Here is a 19,730-nt window from a genome sequence, read left to right as displayed (position 1 = left end):
CGGCCCGGGGAGGAGCCCCGCGGCTACTCACGGCTGCCGGTACCGTCGGCTCCCTCCGGTCCCGGGTAGCTCAGCACCAGCACGGGCAGAGGGGCCCCGCCGCGGGGTGCCGGGGGTCTCCACACGCCGGGCGGGGCGGCGGCGGTGGCTCCATGGCCGGGGTAGAGGAGGAAGAAAGGAGCCGAGACAGTCGCCGCCTCGTCCTCCTCCTCTTCTCCCGCCGCCGCCGCCGTCGCCTCCTCCTCCTCCTCCTGCCCGGGCTCGTCCCGCTGCTCCATGGCGGGGGGCAGCTCTGCCCCGGCCCCGTCCCGGGAACTTTCCGGCGGTAGCAGCGGCCCCCGCTCCGCCTCCGCCATCGCGGCCCCGGGCCCCGCCCCGCCCGGGAAGCCGGGCCGCTGCCTGCCCCTGCCCCAGACCCTGCCCCCGCCCGCCCTGCTCCCCGCACCGGGGGGGCTGCTGCTGCCTCCAGATCCACATCCAAACCCTTTTCCCTTCCTCGCCCCCGGCCGCAGCCGCCCTACCTGCCGCGGGGCCCGGCCCGGCGGGACCAGCCCTCCCCTCGGCCCGGGAGAGGCTTCCCCGGCCCGGCCCGGTTCGGCCCGGAGCAGCAGGCCCCCGAAGGATGGGTCAGGGCAGCCGGAGCAAAACCGATCACCGCACTCCTGTGGGTGTCAAGGGCTGCCGGCGATACGGACAGGACCCGGGTTCCACCCCTCTTTCTTTAGAGGGTTTTTTATTTTTTCCAGCCTCACACCCATAACACTTTATTTTTCATGGCTGCTGATTCGTCTCACGCTTGTACGAAAAATCAAGCTGAAGACAAGCCCGGCCAGGCTCCAAACATCAACTCCCCAGCCCTGCTGGCTGTGGGGAAGGGGCTTCCAGCTAGAGGTTTGTATTTCAGGTCTGCTTCTACACCCAGCCACAGAGGAGGAGGCAGCAGCTTGGTGCGTGTGCTGTCACCTCCTGGGAACAGCTCCTCGTCCCCAGGAACCACTCTGAAGGAAGCCTGACTCCCCCCTCCTTTAAATTCCCCTGAAAGGAAGATGCTACACCATCTCCTGACCCTTCCCCAGGGTCAGAGCTCAGGGACAGCAGCGTTTTCTTTTCCAGATCCTCTAAGAAGAGGTGACAATACCAGTTCCAAATATGTTCCTCACTATTAAAATACCCATGGGGGTGTCACTCAGGACACTGTTTTTCTGAAGGCAGTAATAAAGGTTTCTCACTCAGGCAGGGCAATTAACATGGACCATAACATTACCAACAGGCAGGGAGATGGAATATAAATCTGGCAGTTTTTAAAGAATATCCTCCTGCATTCTGTGCACTGAGGGGAAGCTGAACATGTTGCTGCTTTCTTTTTAAATCTCACATAATTTTTTGCAAAAACAAAGCTGTAAAGGCAACTGATTACTGGAGACTTTTTCCAGCACTGCCCCAAGTCCTGCAGCATGTTGCAACTAATTTAACAGATGCTTTAATACGCTTTAGTAATCCAAACATTCAGCTTCAAGATTTGCATTTGCCAGATCTAGCAAGTTTAAAAAAATATTTCCAGACTGTTGCTGGTAGATTATGAAAGCCATGGCAAAATTTAAGGCAGCAGCAGATATTCCCATGTGTGCTATTTAGTATATTTTCCTTGCCCTTTATAAATAGAAATTTAAAGGTTGAGTGGCAGAAAGCATTGTCCACCCCTCTGCCACTGTACATTTTCTGCCCAGCCTCACTCTGTGTGCTTATCACTCACCAAGGATTATGTTTTCCAGGTGCAGAAAGACAACAGAGCAGCTCATACCTTAGAGCTCTCTGCACACTGCCTGTGTGCTTCTGAAACAAGAATAATTTACATGCCAGTGTGCAGGGGATTCTCTCCTGCATTACCATGCTAAGAGTGATCTGATGGGAAGGACCCCAGGGCAGGTGTGTCTGTGGCTCTGCAGGGTGGTTTAGGTGAGATACAGGTGGTGCCTGAGCCTCTGAGTCCTCACCTGTGTCAGGTGCTGCTGAGGCAGAGCCCAGGACCAGTCCTTTCTGAGCAGGACAGCTGGTGTTTCTCAGCAGGACGATTGCCATTCCCCAGCTGAAGTCACTGTCAGCTCCTTCTCCAGAAACACTGCCGAAAGAAGGAAAAAAACCAACAGTGATTGTGACCTTGGCTCACTTCTCACTTACTTTCCTGACCATCACCTGTATTCTTTCCCCTCTTTCCCACCTATCCATTTTCATTGGGATCTTCAAAACCTTTTTTTCCATCAGGGATTTCCCTTCAGCATGACACATCTCTTAAGAATTGCCTCAACAATTCAGAAGTATTAATTAGGGGAACATGACAGTGTCCTCTCTCCCATGGCATTAATAGCTGTGGCATTTCCCTGATCATTCATACATAAAACCATGCAGGAAAGAACTATTTATGGCTTAGTCCAATCTCTGAACTAACCAGCTGAACATAATGCCATGTTTAATCTTCATTAGTGCTGCTGAGACTTGCTGTGCCATCTGCCTGCTCTGGGCCAGCTGAGCTGCTGCCTTCAGCCTTCACCCCAATGCTTCTGGGGATCACATCTGCAACAGCAGACTGATTTATTATGCCCCTTATTTATTGCTCAGATGGCAGTTGCCAGAATTTTCCTTGCCAGTTGCCTACACCTTTCCAAGGGAACACGAAGCTGCCTTGGATCTGCTTACCTGTAGCTCTATGAAAGTTGGTCAGCCCTTCACTTTGGCAGGGCCAAGCACAGGAGCAGGAGCTGCAGCAATGGGATCAGCATCTCTGCTGGATAGCTTCCACATCCCATGGGATGCCTCCCATGGAACACCATCCCTCCCCAGAACGAGCACCTAAACTGCTTTTTTTTTCCCCCAGCATGTTGCCTTTACCAACCTCCCTGCAAAGCCTCGGGGGGAGTTCCTCAGTGGGAGTCCTGTGATGCCAGAGCAAAGTTAATAAAAGGTGGAGTTTTGGGAAAAGCTCTAGTCCCTTCCTTGGCAAGGCTGGGAGCTACCAAAAGCCATGCATCTCCCACTGGGAAGAGCAAGAGAAGACACCTTCAATAACCTCATCAAGCAAGCCTCACTTTTTTGCCTTGGTGACCCTCTCACAGAATGAGGTAGCCCCAGCTTCCCTGGGGAAGAAGGGCTCCAGAATACAATTTTCATCTTAAAAAGCACACCTGACATTACAAATGCTCCCCAGCCTTTGAGCTCCTACAAGAGCCGAGCTCCCTTTTGCTACTTGCAAAGCACTGCATTAATTGCTGTGTCCCAGGAGGTTCTTCTGATCTTAAAACCCTTCCTCTCCTTTGCAAGGTTTTAGCCACAGGAAAAGCTGTAAAGGCTCACCCCCAGCCACTTCAGGATGTGATGAATTCATCCTTACTTCCCTGTGACCTTCCCTCTCCCCATGCAGCACAGGCCCAGCACTGACCTGAACCACACCAGCTTTTTCTTCTCTCCTCCCATCAACACTCCTCTGGCCCTCACAGGAGTTTCCATTGCCCCTTGCCATGCAAAATGCCACAGCCCTACAGGCAAAGACCTCCCAAGCACTTTCAGGGAGGGGATCAATTCCCAGTGCTTTGTAGCCTGTTACTATGCAGCAATTTTTGCCCTTAATTTTTATTTTTTATACTATTATACAGTATTTTTTACACTATTATACATACTATTGCTACTTTAAGAGATGGCACCTTCTGAAAAGCTTCTTCTGAAAACACAAATTAAAAAACACCACCACCATCACCACCACTCCTGTTTTCTTAAAAATAAGAAAACCTACGTCTTTTTATAAAAATTTTATTGGATTCAGTGTTGCTACCGGGGGGTGTCAGAAGCAGAGAAAGGCAGGTATCACTGAAGCTTCCTGCTCTTCTTCACTCCTGCCCTGATGCCAGACAGTTCCCCTCCGTATCTGTCCCACTCCCTCCGCACTTCCCGGACTTGGCCCTTGCGCCGGATCTTGGCCCTGCGGAACTTCTCCCGGTGCTTGACCCGGGGGTTCCTATCAATCTTCTTCCTCCTGGGTGTGAGCCCTTTGTTCTTGATCATCTGGTAGGTCACACCTCGCTTTTTATCCGGATTCTCTCCTTCCAACGCTGCCTCTTCTTCACGTGTGTCCCGGTCTTCCGTTCTCTTCCTCTTGAGTTTCAGCTTCTCCTCCATCATCTTGTAATACTTCAGGGCTGCCTCTTCACCCAGCTCAGACTCCTCTGAGAGTTCATCAGCACTGTCCTGGCTGTCTGCAAGCACAGGAGCACGTTTGGGCTTGGTTTTCTTTGCCTCCGGTGGGAGAAACACCGCGAACTTCTTCTCCTTCCGTGACTTCCCTTCCTTCCTGTCATAGTAGTTTTTCAAAAGCAGTCGAACCTCAGGGGACAACTTCTGGTCTATGACAGAGAGCTCATTGATGATGTTTCTGTAGGCAACCAGCCGCTCGATAACGGGGTGATTCTGAACTGCCACCCTCTTGGATTTCAGCACCAAGTAGAAGCTGATGTTGGCACAGTAACTCAAGTAGAGATGATACTTGGTCTGCAAATACTGGCTGCCTTTCCCCTGGGGGATCGTGCCCTTCCTGACCATCTGCAGCAGCGGGTGCAGCTCGTCCTTCAGCTCCATCAGCTTGACTTCGAAGTCCTCGATCAGCTGCAGGAGCTCAGGGGACTCCTGCTTCAGGAGCTTCAGCTGCTCCTTCTTGGGAAGGGCCTGCAAATCCTTGGCAATCTTCTGTCCTTTGCTGTCTTGGGTTTTCTCCTGCTGGGCCAGATAGCCTTGGATCACATCCAGCCCGTAATCCTCCTCCCCTAAGTCCCGCACCAGCCGCCTCTGGATAACTTGAGCCTCCTGCTCCTCTTCCTCTTCTTCAGCATCAACTTCTTGCTGGGGACGTTTGCCCTTGGCCTGGGCATCACCCCCATAGTCTGTGTCATAATAAAGCTGCTTGCGTTGGCCCCAGGAGAGCTCGTGGGGGAGCTTGGTATCCTGATGACCTTCCTCCAAGTCACTTTCCATGGACAGGTCCCCATCTTCAACCTCATCTTCTTCTTCCCCTTCTCCATCCTCCTCTTTCCCTTCTCCATCTTCCTCCTCTTCCCCTTCTCCATCCTCCTCCTCTCCTTCATCCTCCTCTGCGCTATGGTCCACAAAAAGGTTGATCCCCTGCGCCTCTTCCTCCTCCTCTTCCTCACCCTCTCCATCCTCCTCCTCCTCCTCCTCCTCCTCGCTGTCCTCGGGCAGCTGCAACCCCAGCACTTCCTCCTCCTCCTCCTCCTCCTCGCTGTCCCCAGCCTCCTCCCCGCTCTCCAGAGCCGCCATCACCGCCTGGAACTTCGCCTCCTGCAAGTCCTCCTCCACCTCCTCCATTCCCCGGGGTTCCGGCTCCTTGCCATCCTCATCCTCCTCTTCCTCCGGTTCTGGGGGGACTGCCCGGGGCCGCAGGAGGGTTCCACGCCGGGTCCTCATGGCTGCCCCGCTCCGCTCTTTCCGCTTCCCGCAGCTTCCGCTTCCTCCTGCCCTGCCCGCCCCTTCCTTCCCCACCCCCGGGACCTGCCGTGCCTTGGATCGGGAGTCACTCCGGATCTGCAGGCGAATAGCTTTACACCTCTTTGACAGAGTCACTCGGATCCGTCAGGAGCTGCCCGGCCGGGACAGGCACCAGGCACGGGTTCTGTTCCGTCCTGGCTGGTACCAGCACCGAGTAATGCCACCTAAACCCAAAAGTTCTTCTTTTCCCTCCTCAGGTTTGGTTTTGTTTTGGTTTTTTTTTTCACCTAAAAGTCCGCACGTATTACTGCTCTCTGCATAGGAATTTAGACGGAAAGAGGGGAAAAAAAAGGAAGCTGAAAAGCAAAGCTGACACCTGTCCCCTCGTAACTGAAACCTCTTGGGACTCAGTTCCCTACAACCAGACCGAATTTCCAAGAAAAACTATTTGCAAGCCCGCCTGGACACACGGATGAACTCTCCCGAGCCCTTCCTGTCCCCGGGGTGCTGCTGCTGAGGGACAGAGACCTCTCCTGGCAGGAGCCCGGCTTGTTCTGGGTCTGCAAAGCTGCTTCTCAGTGCAAGCCCAGAAATAAATTCATAAATTGAGCAGCCACACACACTTCCCAGCAAGGAGTTCTGTGTAGAACAAGCAGAGGTGGTTTTTTGCCTCACCACAGAACAGGTGCAGGTTTGTTTATAAATACTCCAGCCTTGCCTTCTTGTGGGAAAAAAAAAAATTAAAAAAGACATGTCAAGCAGGTTATCTGAAAGAGAGAGCACACAACTACACTCACCTCTGGTGACTGGGTTCTGGTAGATCTGCTGGCAGACAGGTCTCATAATGAGCCTTTCCTCTGGCACACTCTGGTTCTCCACGTGGTCACCTCTGGGTCAAAATTTTCCAAGTCTGCTCTTGCACCAAAGATACCTCTTTTCTCAGACTAAGACATATTCTCCCAGTCTGTCAGGTTTTGAGTTCTCAGCTCCCCTGGGTCCAGGGCTGTATGAGAGAGCAACAGGAATAACTTGGGTGAGACCTGGCATTCCCACCCATAACTCACCCATAACATGGGTTTGTTGAGTGAGACATGGCACTCATTTGTTAGCCACACTTTGGGGGGGATTCTCACTTTACACAAAAATACATCCCCTAAATAAAATACATCCTCTAAAGAAACACAGCCTCTAAAATACATCCCTGCTGCTTGGGCTGTGTAATCTGGCTGCTGAACCCTCCTGTTGTGTGTGCCAAGCCCATGCAGAGAGCTCTGCAGCCAATTTCTTCATGATTAAGATTCCAGGCAACTTCTTCAAGTGTGGCCCTGACCCTGGCAGAGTCCATCCCACTGCCCTCACAAAGGAGGGCCCTGCAATTTTTTTTTTTTAATCCTTCCCTTTCAAGATTCAGAGCCTTAATGTCAGACCAACCTCCACCTGGGCTCTATGGGTGGGAATGGAATTGACACATTGCCTCTCAGTCCAAGGTTAATTGCTAAGAGCAGAAAAGAATGAGCATCTCCAGACACTGGAACCTCCCTGGAAACATCCTCCTGCTCGTGAAGCTGGAGATGACCTCCAGTGTGTGCCAGTGAGCCCAGTTATCAGGAACTGCTCCAGCCCAGCCACACCAGTTTGCTGTAAGCATCGGTGGGATCACCACTACCAATGCAATACCCAGAGACTGCTGCAGGTCTTTTTTAGTCCACTGTGCTCCTTGCTTCCACGTGAGAAAAGAGAACAGAAAGGCACAGAACAGGGTGGTAGTGGATGGAGATCCCCTGTGCCCTGGGACAGCTCTGCTCCTCTCTACCCTTCAGCCAGCACAGCAAGGACACACACACACACATCACTCTTTTGCTTTACTCATCCAGGCACCTGCCCAGATTCTTACCTGGAAAACCCTGGTTCAGCATGTCCAGAGCCAAAGAGAGGCACAGGAGAGGTGAGAGGAAACAGACTACTGCAAGGCTGGTTCCCATTTCTTGTCAAATTCTCAGTTATTCCTCTGCTAGCCCCTGCCTCACAGTGAGTTTGGGAATCTAGCTCCTCACTCAGGCAAGAATTTAAGCCTGGGGTGATGGGTTGCCTGTCTCTTCCCAAACTGCCACAGTTCTTTAACACCTGCTCCCCCAGGAAATTTCCTGGGAATTCAAAAAGTCATGCAGAAAAAGAGGTATAGTTCATAAAAGTAGCAGTCCATTAAAAATAATAATTTTTCCTCTAAAGAGCTTGCAAACTTGATAGAAATTCTCAGAGACATGCAGGTGGCTGAATGGGACTAAAAATAGTTCTCCCACCACCATGTAGAGCCCGAGGGGACTACATGCAGTCATGTAGGTTTAGCAACTGAAATTCAGATATGCTGAGCACCAGCAGCCAGGGAAAACCACCCATATCAACAGAATCACACAGGACAGAAGTTTGCTCAGTCTCTCCCAGTCTGTAAATACTCAGGGATGTCTCTGCATGGATTTTATCAGTGCAGTCTGATGAAACAAACCAGAACCCTCTTCTCAGAGGTACTGCCTGCACCCCTCTTTCTGGATATTTCTAAAGAATCCCCTATTTTTGTTACAAAACACATGACTGAAACAAAGAGTGCTTTAGATAGAACCCCCTGCCTCCCTGTGGTTAGCCAGGTTTATTCTTAACCTCCAGCAAAAGTGGGGGCAGGGAACACCTTACTGCTGCTTCAGAAAAGTGCTTCAATCTCTGTTAGCAATACTTTCTGGGAAGGGGGAAAAGGAAACAAAACCAAATTGTGTCCTTTTAAAGATAGAGCCCTAGTGAGAAAACAAGCTTTTTAAAGAATTATGGCATAAGGGGATGCCTAGCAAGGAGCTGGGCTCCCAGGGGAAACTTTTCCTTTGCTGATGCAAGACAAAAGCTCATTGCATCACGCAACCACCAGATGTTTGTGCTAGAACCAGCAGCTCAGGACACACATTCTGGGGTCTTTCAAGAGCTCTGGGGTTAGGGACACAGCCAGCAAGGTCTGAAGGAGGGGAAGGCAGCCTGTAAGGTGACAGGGTGCCCTTTCAGCAGCTGGGATGTCCCGTAGCATTGCCTGATGACTGCAGCCTCTTCAGAGCCTGGCAAGAGCAAGCAGCCCCGGGCTGTACAAAGCCTTTATGCAGCCCCAGAGCTGCTGCTCTGCTGCCCAGGGAACAGCTGGAGCACTCAGGGGTATTTGCCAGGAGCTGCTAATGTTAATTGAGAGAAACAGACACTGCAGGTAGCACAACTTGAGAAAACACTGATGCAATAACCCTGGCAAAGAATGGGCCTCTTGGCATGGTAGTTTGCTCTGCCTCCCTTTTTGTCCCCTGCTGCAGGTGTTTGGAGGCCCTGAGGTTTCCTTAATGTGTGGCCTTTTCTGCACAGGACACACACTTCAGAGACAGCCCTGGTGACTGCAGGTTACATTGCAATATTTGCTTTCCAGAGTTACACACCAGTGATCCCAGATCAGGGACACTACCCCAGCTCATCTCCAGTACTCCCCTCCCTCAGGAGAAGCCTGCCTGCTCACCACCTCACAGAGCTTGCCTGGGACCTGCCTCTTATCACACATCCCATGGAGTCCCTTTTCACTTGGTGAGGAAAGAAACTCCTCAAGGGAGTGGGCAGAGCTGGAGGAAGAGTTCAGCTTTGCCACAAACCTCTGGTTTCTTTTCCTCCTTCACTCCTCCCCTTTCTCATCTTGACTGCTTTGCCTGCGAGCCCTTTGGGGGCAGCTCAGGGCCTTTAGTGGAGCTTTGCACAAACTCTGGCAAAGAGGATTCTGATCTTGAAGCCTGAAATGTTTCCTATAATATGAGTAATGTGATCTTTAAGTCTTATTTCTCAAAACTAGGAGCCGAGGCTGTGGCTCCCTCAGCTATCTGGGCACTTCTCTTGCCTCCCACTCCTCACCCCGGGTGGGACAGTGCCACTGGCTCTGGGGTTGTCCCCTCAGGACCAGGGTGGTTTTGCACTCCCTTGCCCTTAGCAGCTTCATTGCTTGGTGGTGATGAACAGATGAAAGTGCACAGTACCAGTGCAGCCTCCTGCCCCCATCACCTGTGGAAGCCTGAGGTGTTGGTACATGAAACATGCCTGGTTTCAGTCCCCAGCCTCCTCAGTGTCAGTGGCAGCCAGCTGGGCTGTTTATTTCAGGAAACAAGTCTCTGCATCATTTGCACACACCCTTATAGGCAGACACAGGCTCTGCACTCCTCTTCTTCAAAAGAAGGGAAGGCAAGATGAAGAGCTCTTTGCTGCTCTGCCTGGCCTTGGCCATCTCCATGGGACTCATCCTCGTGGCAGGTATGTGGCAAGGGGAGAGCTGTGTGTCGAAGACAGCGGGGGACAAAGGACACGTACACGTGTTGGAGGATATGTCTCCCACTTTATTTTCCAGACGTGATCTTTTATATGCTCCATAATTAGCTGATGCATATTCCAGAGCCTGAGCTCATCATTGGTTAGCTCGAAAACAATGGTGGACATCCTCTTATCTTTTACCTTGCTATATTCTTGTCTATGCTTATGATCTGTTAAAGTCTTATCTATGCCTATGATCTGCTAAACTCTCATCTATGCTTATGATCTGCTAAACTCTCATCTATGCTTATGATCTGCTAAACTCTCATCTATGCTTAGTCAGACTCTTTCTCTGCAAAGATCATGGTATTACTGGGTTCTGTTAGATGTACTGAGTTCTTACCAGTCTCTGCTCATCTGTTGCATGGCCACGTTCTGTGAGCCATGCCTCCATACTAAACCTCTCCACAGCTGTGCTTAGGGGACCAGTCACAGGGTTTGTGTCCATGAATAAAACTTCTACAGTCCAACCATCAAACCCCAAAGCCTGCTGAAGCAGGTGTGCTCCAGGGGTGCTGGGACACCTCAGTGTCTTCCTGCACTGCAGAGCTGACTTTCTCATTGCTGCCCTGGGGATTAAAATGTGGTGACTACCTCCAAATCTAAGACTGTTTCATTAGCCATTTTTGATCCAGTTTCTGAAGCAAGAAACCACAAACATGCATTCTTGCTTTCCTGCAGTGCTAGGAAGCTTGTAAGACTCTTGTCTACTAGATTTAAAGCTTCTAAAACCTTCCTGGTAATCCTGTCTCATGGCTACAGTCAATTTATTTCTGATTAATCTCTGGTTTATCATGTAACTCCACTACTTACGTTGAAATTAATGTATTTTGAGGCTACTTGAGCCTCTTCTACTCTACTGAGGTTGCTATTTGCACCTGCAAAATAGCTACTGCAGGGTAATATATTTTTGGAATTAATTTGCTTCTTCACTATGCTGCAGCTGGATTCTGTTTGGCTTCACAGTATATTCCAGGACAACCCAGGATTGGGAGATGAAGAAATTTGTCAAAATAATCTCTGCATGAGTGTTGAAGGGAGAGGGGACAACGTTGCAGTAAATCATGCACCAGAAAATCCAACCTGTAGATATTTAGAAAGGCATTAAGAAATTTTGTATTAGCTACCTGCTCCCCAGAGGGACTACTTTGTGGTGATTTATGGAAATATTGCTGATAACACATTTATACAGCTTTGTAATTTTACTTTAAAAACATATGTGGAATACTGGTAACTTTTATGGGTACTGAAACCAAGAGTATCACACAAGGAATTAATTCAGAACAATATTTTTAGAGTACAATCAAAAAAACCCCCACATATTCATAAAAGAGTGCATTGCTTCATCTTTTAAAATTAAGTTAAAGCTGGGTCTCAAAGGTTTTGGGGCAACTCCCAAAGGTAATAGGATCCAACTTGAATATTTGCTTTGGATTAAGGGTTTAGAAGGGCACACATTACCTGCACCAGAGGGAGAGCTACCTGAAGGACAAGATCACAGAAGTGTTCTGTAAGAAAAAAGAAAAGCCAAGACTCAAGGAGGCAGAGGCTAAAGAGGCTTTTCTAATAAGCTTCTTCCTCAGGGGGAAATGCTCACGTGGAGGGATGAGTTGGCAGAGAGGAAACGTGCAAAGCAAGAGAGATTGGAAAAAGGGGTATCAAGAGAATCAGCATTAAGCCCCAAGTGGCCATCTCCAGGTGCAGATGTGGTGCTGCATTTCTGCCCTGGTGCAGATATTTTTGTAGAGCTGGGAGCCATAGAGAGAAGGGCTAAGAGCCAGCCCTTGCTCTGAAGGACTCACTGGGCACCTGCTGTAGAAGGATAAATAAATTATGAGAGCAGTAGAAGGGGCAACATCTCCTGGCATGGCTCTGGTGGCTTCTTCCACTGCCCCAAGCAAGGGACTGGAGTAATAATTGCCTTCCTAATTGAGAAAATTTATAGGGAATCTTCTTTAGGGGGTGTTCTGTTGCCAGCTTTCACAGAAAAGCAGCAGATGAATTGCAGACTCACTCTGAGGCATCATTTTACAGAATTTTTGTGCCCTTTTTATACTTACAGTGCCTGTAAGGAGTGGAGGCAGAGGAGACCAGTGTCTTGTAGGGGCAGGAATGCAGCTCTGAGAAGCCTTAGGTAGAAAACCTGGAAGGCTATTTGTACAGACAAGATACCTGGGGGCTCTGCATGCACATAAAAGCAAAGCTGGCTTGTTATGTGAAAAAGACCAGAGGCTCTGGGTTGGGGAAAACCACCTAGCAAAGAACAAGCTACTTCAACTCCATCTACTTGCAGAGTAGGAAGGCAGTGCATGTCACCAGGAACAGGCAACAAGTCCTCTGGGTACCAGATGTGTTGTTTTACCCTGGTTTGACTCAGCTGCATACTGAACAGGATGCTAAAAGTACAGGGGACATACCCAAACTTCTCTGTTTGAGTAAGAATATCAGGACTGGATTGTCCCTGCAAGTCAGCAGATTGCCTTCCTGCTGGGTCCTGGGGTGCTCGTTGGCTTCTGTCCCCTCAGGATCCTGAGGGACAAGACAGCACTCAAGGAAAGCTGACATCAGCCAGCTTGGCAAGGGCAGAGCCATTTATTTAGAGGCTAGATCCAAAGTGGGACTGCTAGAACAGCCCCATCACCTCCAGATAGAGAAGCTGTAGACTGAGGGGGGCAGGGAGGTGCTAAGAGGCTCATTTGTACCTGTTGCAGCCTGGAGTTTCACCAGTCAGATGCTGTCCCAGTGCACATTCCTGGCTTCCTCAGCACTCGGCTCTCTGCTAGAGCAGGATTCAAGCTTTTTCTCCTTCAGCCTAGGATTGTGTGTCCTGTGTTTGCAGGTTATCCACGGGACCCTGAGGACAAGGAGTACGTGCTGGTAAATAACAAGTGCAAGTGTGTAACAATGACCTCAAAGTTTGTCCCCTCCAAGGAAAATCCTGATGAAGAAATCCTGGTGAGAAACATCCGCATCATGTAAGTGGCAGCCAAGTGTAACACCTCACCTCCTGCTCACCCCTGGGGAACAGGGCTTCCCTTTGCTCTGCTTCCCAGATCCTGCTGAAGTGAACTGCTTTTCCTACAGGGGCCTGGAATATTTCTTTTTGCTTTGTTTTTGGAGCTGAGGTGAAGCTATCTGGTATTTGTCCTCTGGATACAGATGCCCATCCCCATGTTTTAAGCAGTGCAGTAGTAACTTAACCAGGCTGGGGAAGCAGAGCATCACTTTTACAGAGTTGATCTGATCTGAAACCAAACTGGCTCCATGACACTGGGCTCATTTACCAATCCTATAGCAAGCCTGCTGTTGTATAGGAAATAAACCAATTCGTGTCTAAAATACCAGAAAATGTTAAGCCTATGAGATAGCTCTGAGTTCAAGAGAAGGATTTTGTCCTCTTTGTTCCCCCAATCCTCACAGAAGTGTGTGTGTGTGTCTCTCTTGGAAATGGACTAAGCTCAGGGTCAGTGCTGCAGGAGTTCTGGTAGAACTCACAAGGGGAGGAACACTGATAAAACCTTCACATGTTATGAGGGCTGGGAATTGCTCAGAGCAGAGCAGTCCCCTGTTTAATAAGCAGTTTTCATGAGACCTCTTCACTCCTTTGCAGAGTCCCCCTGAAGGCTCGAGAGAACATCTCTGACCCCACATCCCCCCTCAGAACGAAGTTTGTCTACAGGATGACTGACCTGTAAGTAGTCCTGTTTGCCAAGTTCATTCCCTAAAACTTCACCTCTCCTGCAGCATTGCCCACAACAGCTCAAAAACCTGCTGTAGGGCCAGGGGAGAAGGTGAGGTGGGGTGACAGGGGAAAGCTTTCCCCACAGAGCTCAACTTTCACAGCCTGTTGTGAGATCAGAAATTTTAATCTCTGGGATGAATTCAAATGAAAAGGTCTGACATTTACAGGGAATGTTTTGTTCTTCCTCCTGTTCCTCTCAAATGTCTTCAGTGTCAGTAAATGAGACACTGCATGTTTAAAGCTCCCCTTCAGGGGCAGTTTGGCCAGTTGGAGTTTGACCACACTAAAAGCACCTGGCTGGGAGTTCCTGTGGAAAGCCCAGCAAGGCACAGAACTCTCCTGGCTACATCTGCAGATCCCCAAGGAAGATTTGGCTTTCACCAGGGGCATCTTTTCATCCCAACCCATAACACTCCCTCTATTCTGTCTCTTCCAGCTGCAAGAAGTGTGATCCCATAGAAATTAATCTGGGTGGTGAGAGCTACCAGAGCCAGCCAAGCAGCTCCTGCAGTGACCCCGAGATCTGCTACACCTACAACAGGGACAAGTGCTACACCACAACCCTCCCATTCCTCTACCAGGGGAAGGTTAAAGACGTTCCAGTAGCCCTGACCCCCACCTCCTGCTATGCTGACTAGCTCAGCCCTCTGCTCTGCCCGTGCCTGCTCACACTCTGCCTATCCACACACACCTCTACCACCCCAGCACCCAGACAGCAGTGCCCAAAGCATCAGCTCCCAGAGTAAAGCCAGCTTGCTGCTTTGTAATAAGGCCACCAGCATAGAGCCAGCTCCCAGGAGCAGCTGCTGGTTGTGAGAGGCTGATGTGTCCCTGGCACACACCTGTAGAGCTGCTGCTGCTGCACATCTGGGATGCTGGCACCATCCAGGCCAGCTGTGACTGAGGAATTCCCTGGAAGTCAAGGGGACTCCATCCATTTACATCACTGGGCAACCTGCCTTTGAGTCTGCCAGCAGTCTCCAGCTGCCACAGACACCAGCTGGATGTCTGGGTACTTCCCTCCCCCAGCAGCCTACACCAAACCTTTGCACAGCCCTTACACCAGGGTTTCACTGCCAGAATTTGTGCCAGCAGATTTCTGAGAAAAGATGAGGGATGAGACCGAGTTCAGGTTTCAAAGTGACTTTACAATTGGACATTCTAGAGCCTTCTGGCACTGACACAACTGCAAGCTTCTAGTTTTTAAGTACATCTAGGAGATCAAAAGATGCTTCTACCCTGAAGGGCTTTGCAAGGCTGCCAGGACCTCAGCTGTCCCAGGAATAGCAAGCTCTCCTAGGTTATAGGAAGTCCCCTTGCCATGCTTACTGATATTGCTGCCTTCTTTCAGCCCTGCTCCCAGTTGGATGAAAAAAAAGCCATTTTTTCATCATTTTTCATTTTTTCATCAACCGACCAAAAAAAGTCAGTTCAAATTTCTGTTCTTCTTCCTCGTTTTGCCTTTAAAACCTCAAGAAATTCTATGAAGGTGCCTCAATTGCTGGAGCAGGACCCTAGTTAGGGATTCCTTCCTTCTCCCCACCTTTTTTCTTCATGCAGGAAACCCTCACCAAATAAAGGAGCTGATGCTGTATTACACCTTACACTGATATGCATGACACTGTTGTCCATAGAAACACCACATAGATTCCAGTTGGGATGGGCTGGTATGTTTCTCACTCTTGTCAGAAGTTGATTGTAAAGGCCTGGGCTGTTCTGAAAAGACCTTATCTGGACTGAGAAATATAATTGGACTACAAAAACAGAAAAAAAAAAAAAAATAAAAAGACAAAGAAAAAAAAAAAACCAACCCAAAACGCCTTATTGCCATAATTGTAGCTTTGTTAGTGAAACATTAAATCAACTTTTTTTCTGCAGCAGTCTGTGTGTTGTATTCCAGTTCAAGAACTCATAAGAAAAATGCCAGTTTTATAATCATGTTCTTCCCTCCTTCACAGTGAAGCAAGCAGCTGGCCCTAAATAACTGCTTCTATCTCCAGGCAAAGCCTCCTGAAATACCAGGACAGAAATATGATGATGATGCAGTTGCAGAAATAATGACAGATTGGGGCTGAGCTGGTTTATGATTTTGGGATCAGCTCTGCGTCTCTGAGCTGCTCCAAGGCCCTGAGTCACTGCAGCATCAGAGTCTAAAAATCCAAATATTGCCTAAACCTCTAGAAATGGCAATCCACAGAATTGTCCCTCGCCACTGGAAAATGTGCCTTTACGACAGGAATGTTGAAGGTGTCTGTTCTAAATTAAAAACAGTCTTTTGGGAGCCAAATTAATTTTGTCTCAGACTCGTAGGAATACATTTCTATTTCATCTCCTCACAGACTCCTTCCAGACTTAAATATCTCTCCTCCTCCTCAGAGTACTCTGCAGAGTTAAGGAAGGATTCTGACTATTTTTTCATAGAAGTCTTTTAAATCATGGGGATTTATTCTCACAACCCAGTTTGCAGTTTGACCAAGAAGTTGACTTGCTAGCAGAAACTACAGCATGTCCCAAAGCTGAGCAAAACACACTGCTGAGCTCAAAGACACTGTTTTTCTGTAGAGAGCTGAGCAAGGAAAGAAGTTCAGCCCTGCAAAGCTGCAGTTTCACTCACAAATGGGCCAAGGTAGCCCAGCTGGCACCCAGCCTGCAGCCAGCGATGCCTGAGGGAACTGAGAGCACTTATTTATTTTCTGTAAAGCTGTGGGCACAGTGTGGATGCTCAGCAAGCAGCAGGTTGGTGGTGGATTAGGATTTTTGAGGCAGTGTTCCAGCTCAAGCCACCCTCAGTGCCTTCCAGACAAGCCCAAGCAGTGCTGAGCTAGCCAAGTGGTTTGTGTCTGGGATTTGGGAGTCCAGATCCTCCCTTCAATCTACCTGGCCATGTCAGAAGTAAACCACAGCTACAAGTTCACACTATTTAGGATTAACAGCTCATCAAGCAGTTTCTGTTCATTTTAAGATTATTTATAAATGAGTGTTAACTCATGTAAGAACCTTGTCTTACTTTGTCATATCTCTAGAGATTTCCTTGCAAGCTTGGGATGTCTCCTCTAGAGGCTCCATTATCATTTCCCCCAGCCAGCGTTTTCAGAAGGAACTGAAACAAAAGCTTAAAGACAAACCCTTCCAGATGGGGCATGGCCTTAGTGCCATCAGCTCCTGGTTTTGCCTTTGGAAGGGCTGCCCTCTAGAGCAGGAACAAAGCCTGTTCCCTTTGCCCTGGCTGTTGAGCATCAGCACTTCTACATTTGATTTTTATATATATATATATATATATATATATATATATATATATATATATATATATATACACCCTGGGACTACAATGGAACAAAAAACCTAAGGGGCTCTCTTCAAGCTGAAAAAACTGCATTGCAGACTCAGTCCTCCCTCCAGCTGATGAAGCCCAGTGCCACATCCCTGGAGGCAGAGCTAAGCCCTGGGGTGCTGCACAGATTGCTTCCCAGCAGCAGGATCCCCTGGGACTGGCATTTTCCCACTGGAGCTGCAAAGGAGTGAGCATCCATCCAGGAACATCCCTCTTCTTGGCTGAACAAGAGAAGTTCCCAGGTCTCAGGTTGCAAATAATTTATGAGCCTGTAACGAGAACCAAAAAATAAATATTTGTGTGGGGCTTTGAGACTTGCTGCTTTTTCCTGAAGGAAAAGAGAGAGCCCTGACTCTCCTCTGAGTAACAAAAAATGCAAGCATTAACTCCAGGGAGACAAATCCCTTCCCTTCAAAGAGAATTGAAATGAGAAGTGAGGCAGCAAATCTACCACAGGGATGTAAGCAAAACCTCCCAAACATTCTGAGAACTCATCTCTAAATTCCCAGCCTGTAGCTACAGGGAATTTTAGCCCCTCCAGGAAGGCACACCCCCAAAACATGCTTTATTTAACAAGAAATCAGGAAATCAGCTGCAGGGGAAGATCTCAGTGCCCCAACACTCACCTAGGTAAGATCTTTCCTCTCTGCTTTAGTTTCTAATGGAATCTAATTTCCTGATTTACCACAAGAACAAAAAGCACTAAAGTGAAAGTGCTTTGGATTTATCTTTTCAGGGCATACTTAACCTGGGCATCAACTAAACAAAAAAGGAAAGCTGATCAAAAAATAGCATAGACTTTTTTGCCAGAAGCTTTTCAAATATTTTTTCCATGCCTATAAAGACTTTAAAGAAAAAGAAAGGAAGAAAACCAAAGCTTGTTCTCTACAATCTCCACAGCACTCACATTCTTTGTACAAAATTCTACATTTTTTTAACAAAAATTTCTTTACCTTGTCTTTAACATTAGCCACATAAACTTCAACTCAACCATCAGAAAGAAAAACTAAAGCTTAATAAATACCCACATACCTGAGAAAACAACCCACAACAAAGAAAAGAATTTGATTTTTCATTATCTAATCGTACTAAAAAGCTCCTTTAGAAAAATTCCCTAAGATTTCAACAAGACAGTTCTACTCACAGCAAATATGATTGAGTCCACAGCTTCCTCCCAAAAAGCCACAGAAGATAACTTCCCCTCTTCCTCCCAGCTTTCAAACAAAGTGCTTCAAAGAAACCCCAACAAAGGTGTTTTTTGCCCCAGTGAATTTAAGCATTTCTGGCTTGATTAGTTCATTGCAATCAGACCAATGAGTGTGCAGGAGAGAAAGGGCTTAGGGTATAAATACTCAAATTGAGCAGTCTCCACCTGGCAGAATACAGGATTTTGTTTTCTTGGAATGACCCAGGGTTTGGTTTTTTTGTTGGTTTGTTTGTTTGTTTTTTTGTAGTTCAACAGTACTGAGTTTTCCTTCAATACAGATGGCTTTGTGAATTTTTCTTAATGCTGACTGAAGGTAGATACAGGTAACGGTTTTTAGATATTTTATATTATTGCGATGTAACTGTGAGGTAATAAAATATTGAAATTATAGCTACTCCAAGCAATAAAGTCTCTTACAAAAGAGGGGTAGAGTTATATTTCGTTAAGACACTAGAAAATAGGGTTTTTTATTACATGGCAGCTGCTTAATAACAAGTGGTAATTAGAGGTGTGAATAATAACTCTCCCTATAGTTGGTGTAAGCTTATGTATTGGTTGTCAGCTGAGAGATTATAGGTTCTTTTTTTTTAATTTCTCTAGCCCTCGATACAAACCAAAGCCCTGGTACTGTTCCCACAGAGGCAGAGGGGTGAGGTGTTTGTAAATAGCTTCTTCTGGGACTGTTTGAAGAAGCTGTGAGTAAACCTGACAGCAGGATGCTCTTCAGCTTCACTGAAGTTTTATCCTTCAGTAAGTCAGGGCCTTGTTCCTGTGTTAGGAAGGTTTGGTGTGAAGCACCCCTGGTTTTGTCCTCAGCAGTTTCAGGAGCAGCTGTGCTGTTCCACTTTGTTTTCACCAAGCAAAGGCACAACCTGAGGGAGCTGGGAGGAGGGTTTCCCCCTGGAAATGCAGGACTGAGGTGTTTGGTCTGGGATATTCTTAGTGAGGAAAGTTTGGCTCACTTAAAAAGAGAAGTGATATCAGTCATTTTGGCCCCCTAACAATGCTGTGTTTGACCTATAATTTTATTTTGGCACCAAATATCTGTGTGTATATAAATAAATCATACAGTTATTTAGTAATTTGTAAGTGTACTGTATAGCAATGTAAATATTCTACAGTGTAAATTAGCAGTTACTTGGAGGAAATACAAGCTGTACAATTCAAGAGGTAAGGTTCCTACTGCTTTGCTTTAAAGGTAAACTAATAAACTTGGAAATATTTTTGTCCTTCTTGAGGATAAGAACATTTACTGCTAACCTTTTCTATGCACGTGCGACTTACTGTGAAGTTATTTCCCTGAAAACAGGGACCCGAGGGAAATAACCTGCTGGTGAGCAGGTGGGAGGGAGGAGTGATGGGAGCATGAGCTGCAGTGATTGAGCCCTTGTTGTCCCCTGGCAGCTTGCAGGCAGCTGAGGAGGAAGCGAGCCAACCGCCCCGCTCGTGGGAAGCTTTGGAGTGTAGAGGCGGTGCTGACGGGGGCCTTTTCCTCGGCAGGTTGTTAATAATCTGTATTTTCTGTGCCTGCCCTCAGCCGCTCCGGGGGATGCTGAGGACGAGCGCCTCGCACAAGTTTGTCCCTGGGCGGCACC

The 19,730-nt window shown here is 48.1% G+C and overlaps 3 protein-coding genes across 6 annotated transcripts in view; 1 reads left to right on the top strand and 2 right to left on the bottom strand.

The window, feature by feature from the left end:
* The window catches only part of RUFY3 (RUN and FYVE domain containing 3), a 46,462-nt gene extending 44,345 nt beyond the window's left edge, over positions 1-2,117 (bottom strand). For 3 of the 4 annotated variants that reach the window (XR_011725910.1, XM_071744152.1, XM_071744158.1), the window contains exon 1: positions 32-394. Coding sequence is in view for 3 of the 4 variants with exons in the window: in XM_071744152.1 (XP_071600253.1) it covers positions 32-356 (325 nt within the window). In the remaining variant the exon portion in view is untranslated. Of the gene's footprint in view, positions 1-31; positions 395-1,994 lie in introns of those variants that run through there. The other variant, XM_071744154.1, reaches the window with a different exon arrangement.
* A 1,668-nt stretch (positions 2,118-3,785) lies between these two features.
* UTP3 (UTP3 small subunit processome component) lies at positions 3,786-5,513 on the bottom strand. The gene has a single exon (XM_071744150.1). The coding sequence runs from the start codon at positions 5,464-5,466 to the stop codon at positions 3,856-3,858; it is 1,611 nt and encodes a 536-aa protein (XP_071600251.1). The 5' UTR covers positions 5,467-5,513; the 3' UTR covers positions 3,786-3,855.
* A 4,138-nt stretch (positions 5,514-9,651) lies between these two features.
* JCHAIN (joining chain of multimeric IgA and IgM) lies at positions 9,652-14,324 on the top strand. Its single transcript, XM_071744151.1, has 4 exons — positions 9,652-9,798; positions 12,695-12,830; positions 13,466-13,546; positions 14,034-14,324. Exons 1-4 carry the CDS (start codon positions 9,735-9,737, stop codon positions 14,233-14,235), a joined length of 483 nt encoding a protein of 160 aa, XP_071600252.1. The 5' UTR covers positions 9,652-9,734; the 3' UTR covers positions 14,236-14,324.
* The last annotated feature ends 5,406 nt before the right edge of the window (positions 14,325-19,730 follow it).

Source organism: Heliangelus exortis, chromosome 4 (genome assembly GCF_036169615.1).
Source record: "Heliangelus exortis chromosome 4, bHelExo1.hap1, whole genome shotgun sequence".
NCBI classification, from domain to species: domain Eukaryota; kingdom Metazoa; phylum Chordata; class Aves; order Apodiformes; family Trochilidae; genus Heliangelus; species Heliangelus exortis.
The sequence above is the reverse complement of the archived record's forward strand: the minus strand, read 5'-3'. Positions and strand labels throughout refer to the sequence as shown.

Coding starts and splice junctions, on each gene's coding strand:
- UTP3 (XM_071744150.1), bottom strand. CDS start 5,466: ATGAGGACCCGGCGTGGAACCCTCCTGCGGCCCCGGGCAGTCCCCCCA.
- JCHAIN (XM_071744151.1), top strand. CDS start 9,735: ATGAAGAGCTCTTTGCTGCTCTGCCTGGCCTTGGCCATCTCCATGGGA. Junction 9,799..12,694: donor GGGACTCATCCTCGTGGCAG/GTATGTGGCAAG, acceptor CTGTGTTTGCAG/GTTATCCACGGGACCCTGAG. Junction 12,831..13,465: donor GTGAGAAACATCCGCATCAT/GTAAGTGGCAGC, acceptor ACTCCTTTGCAG/AGTCCCCCTGAAGGCTCGAG.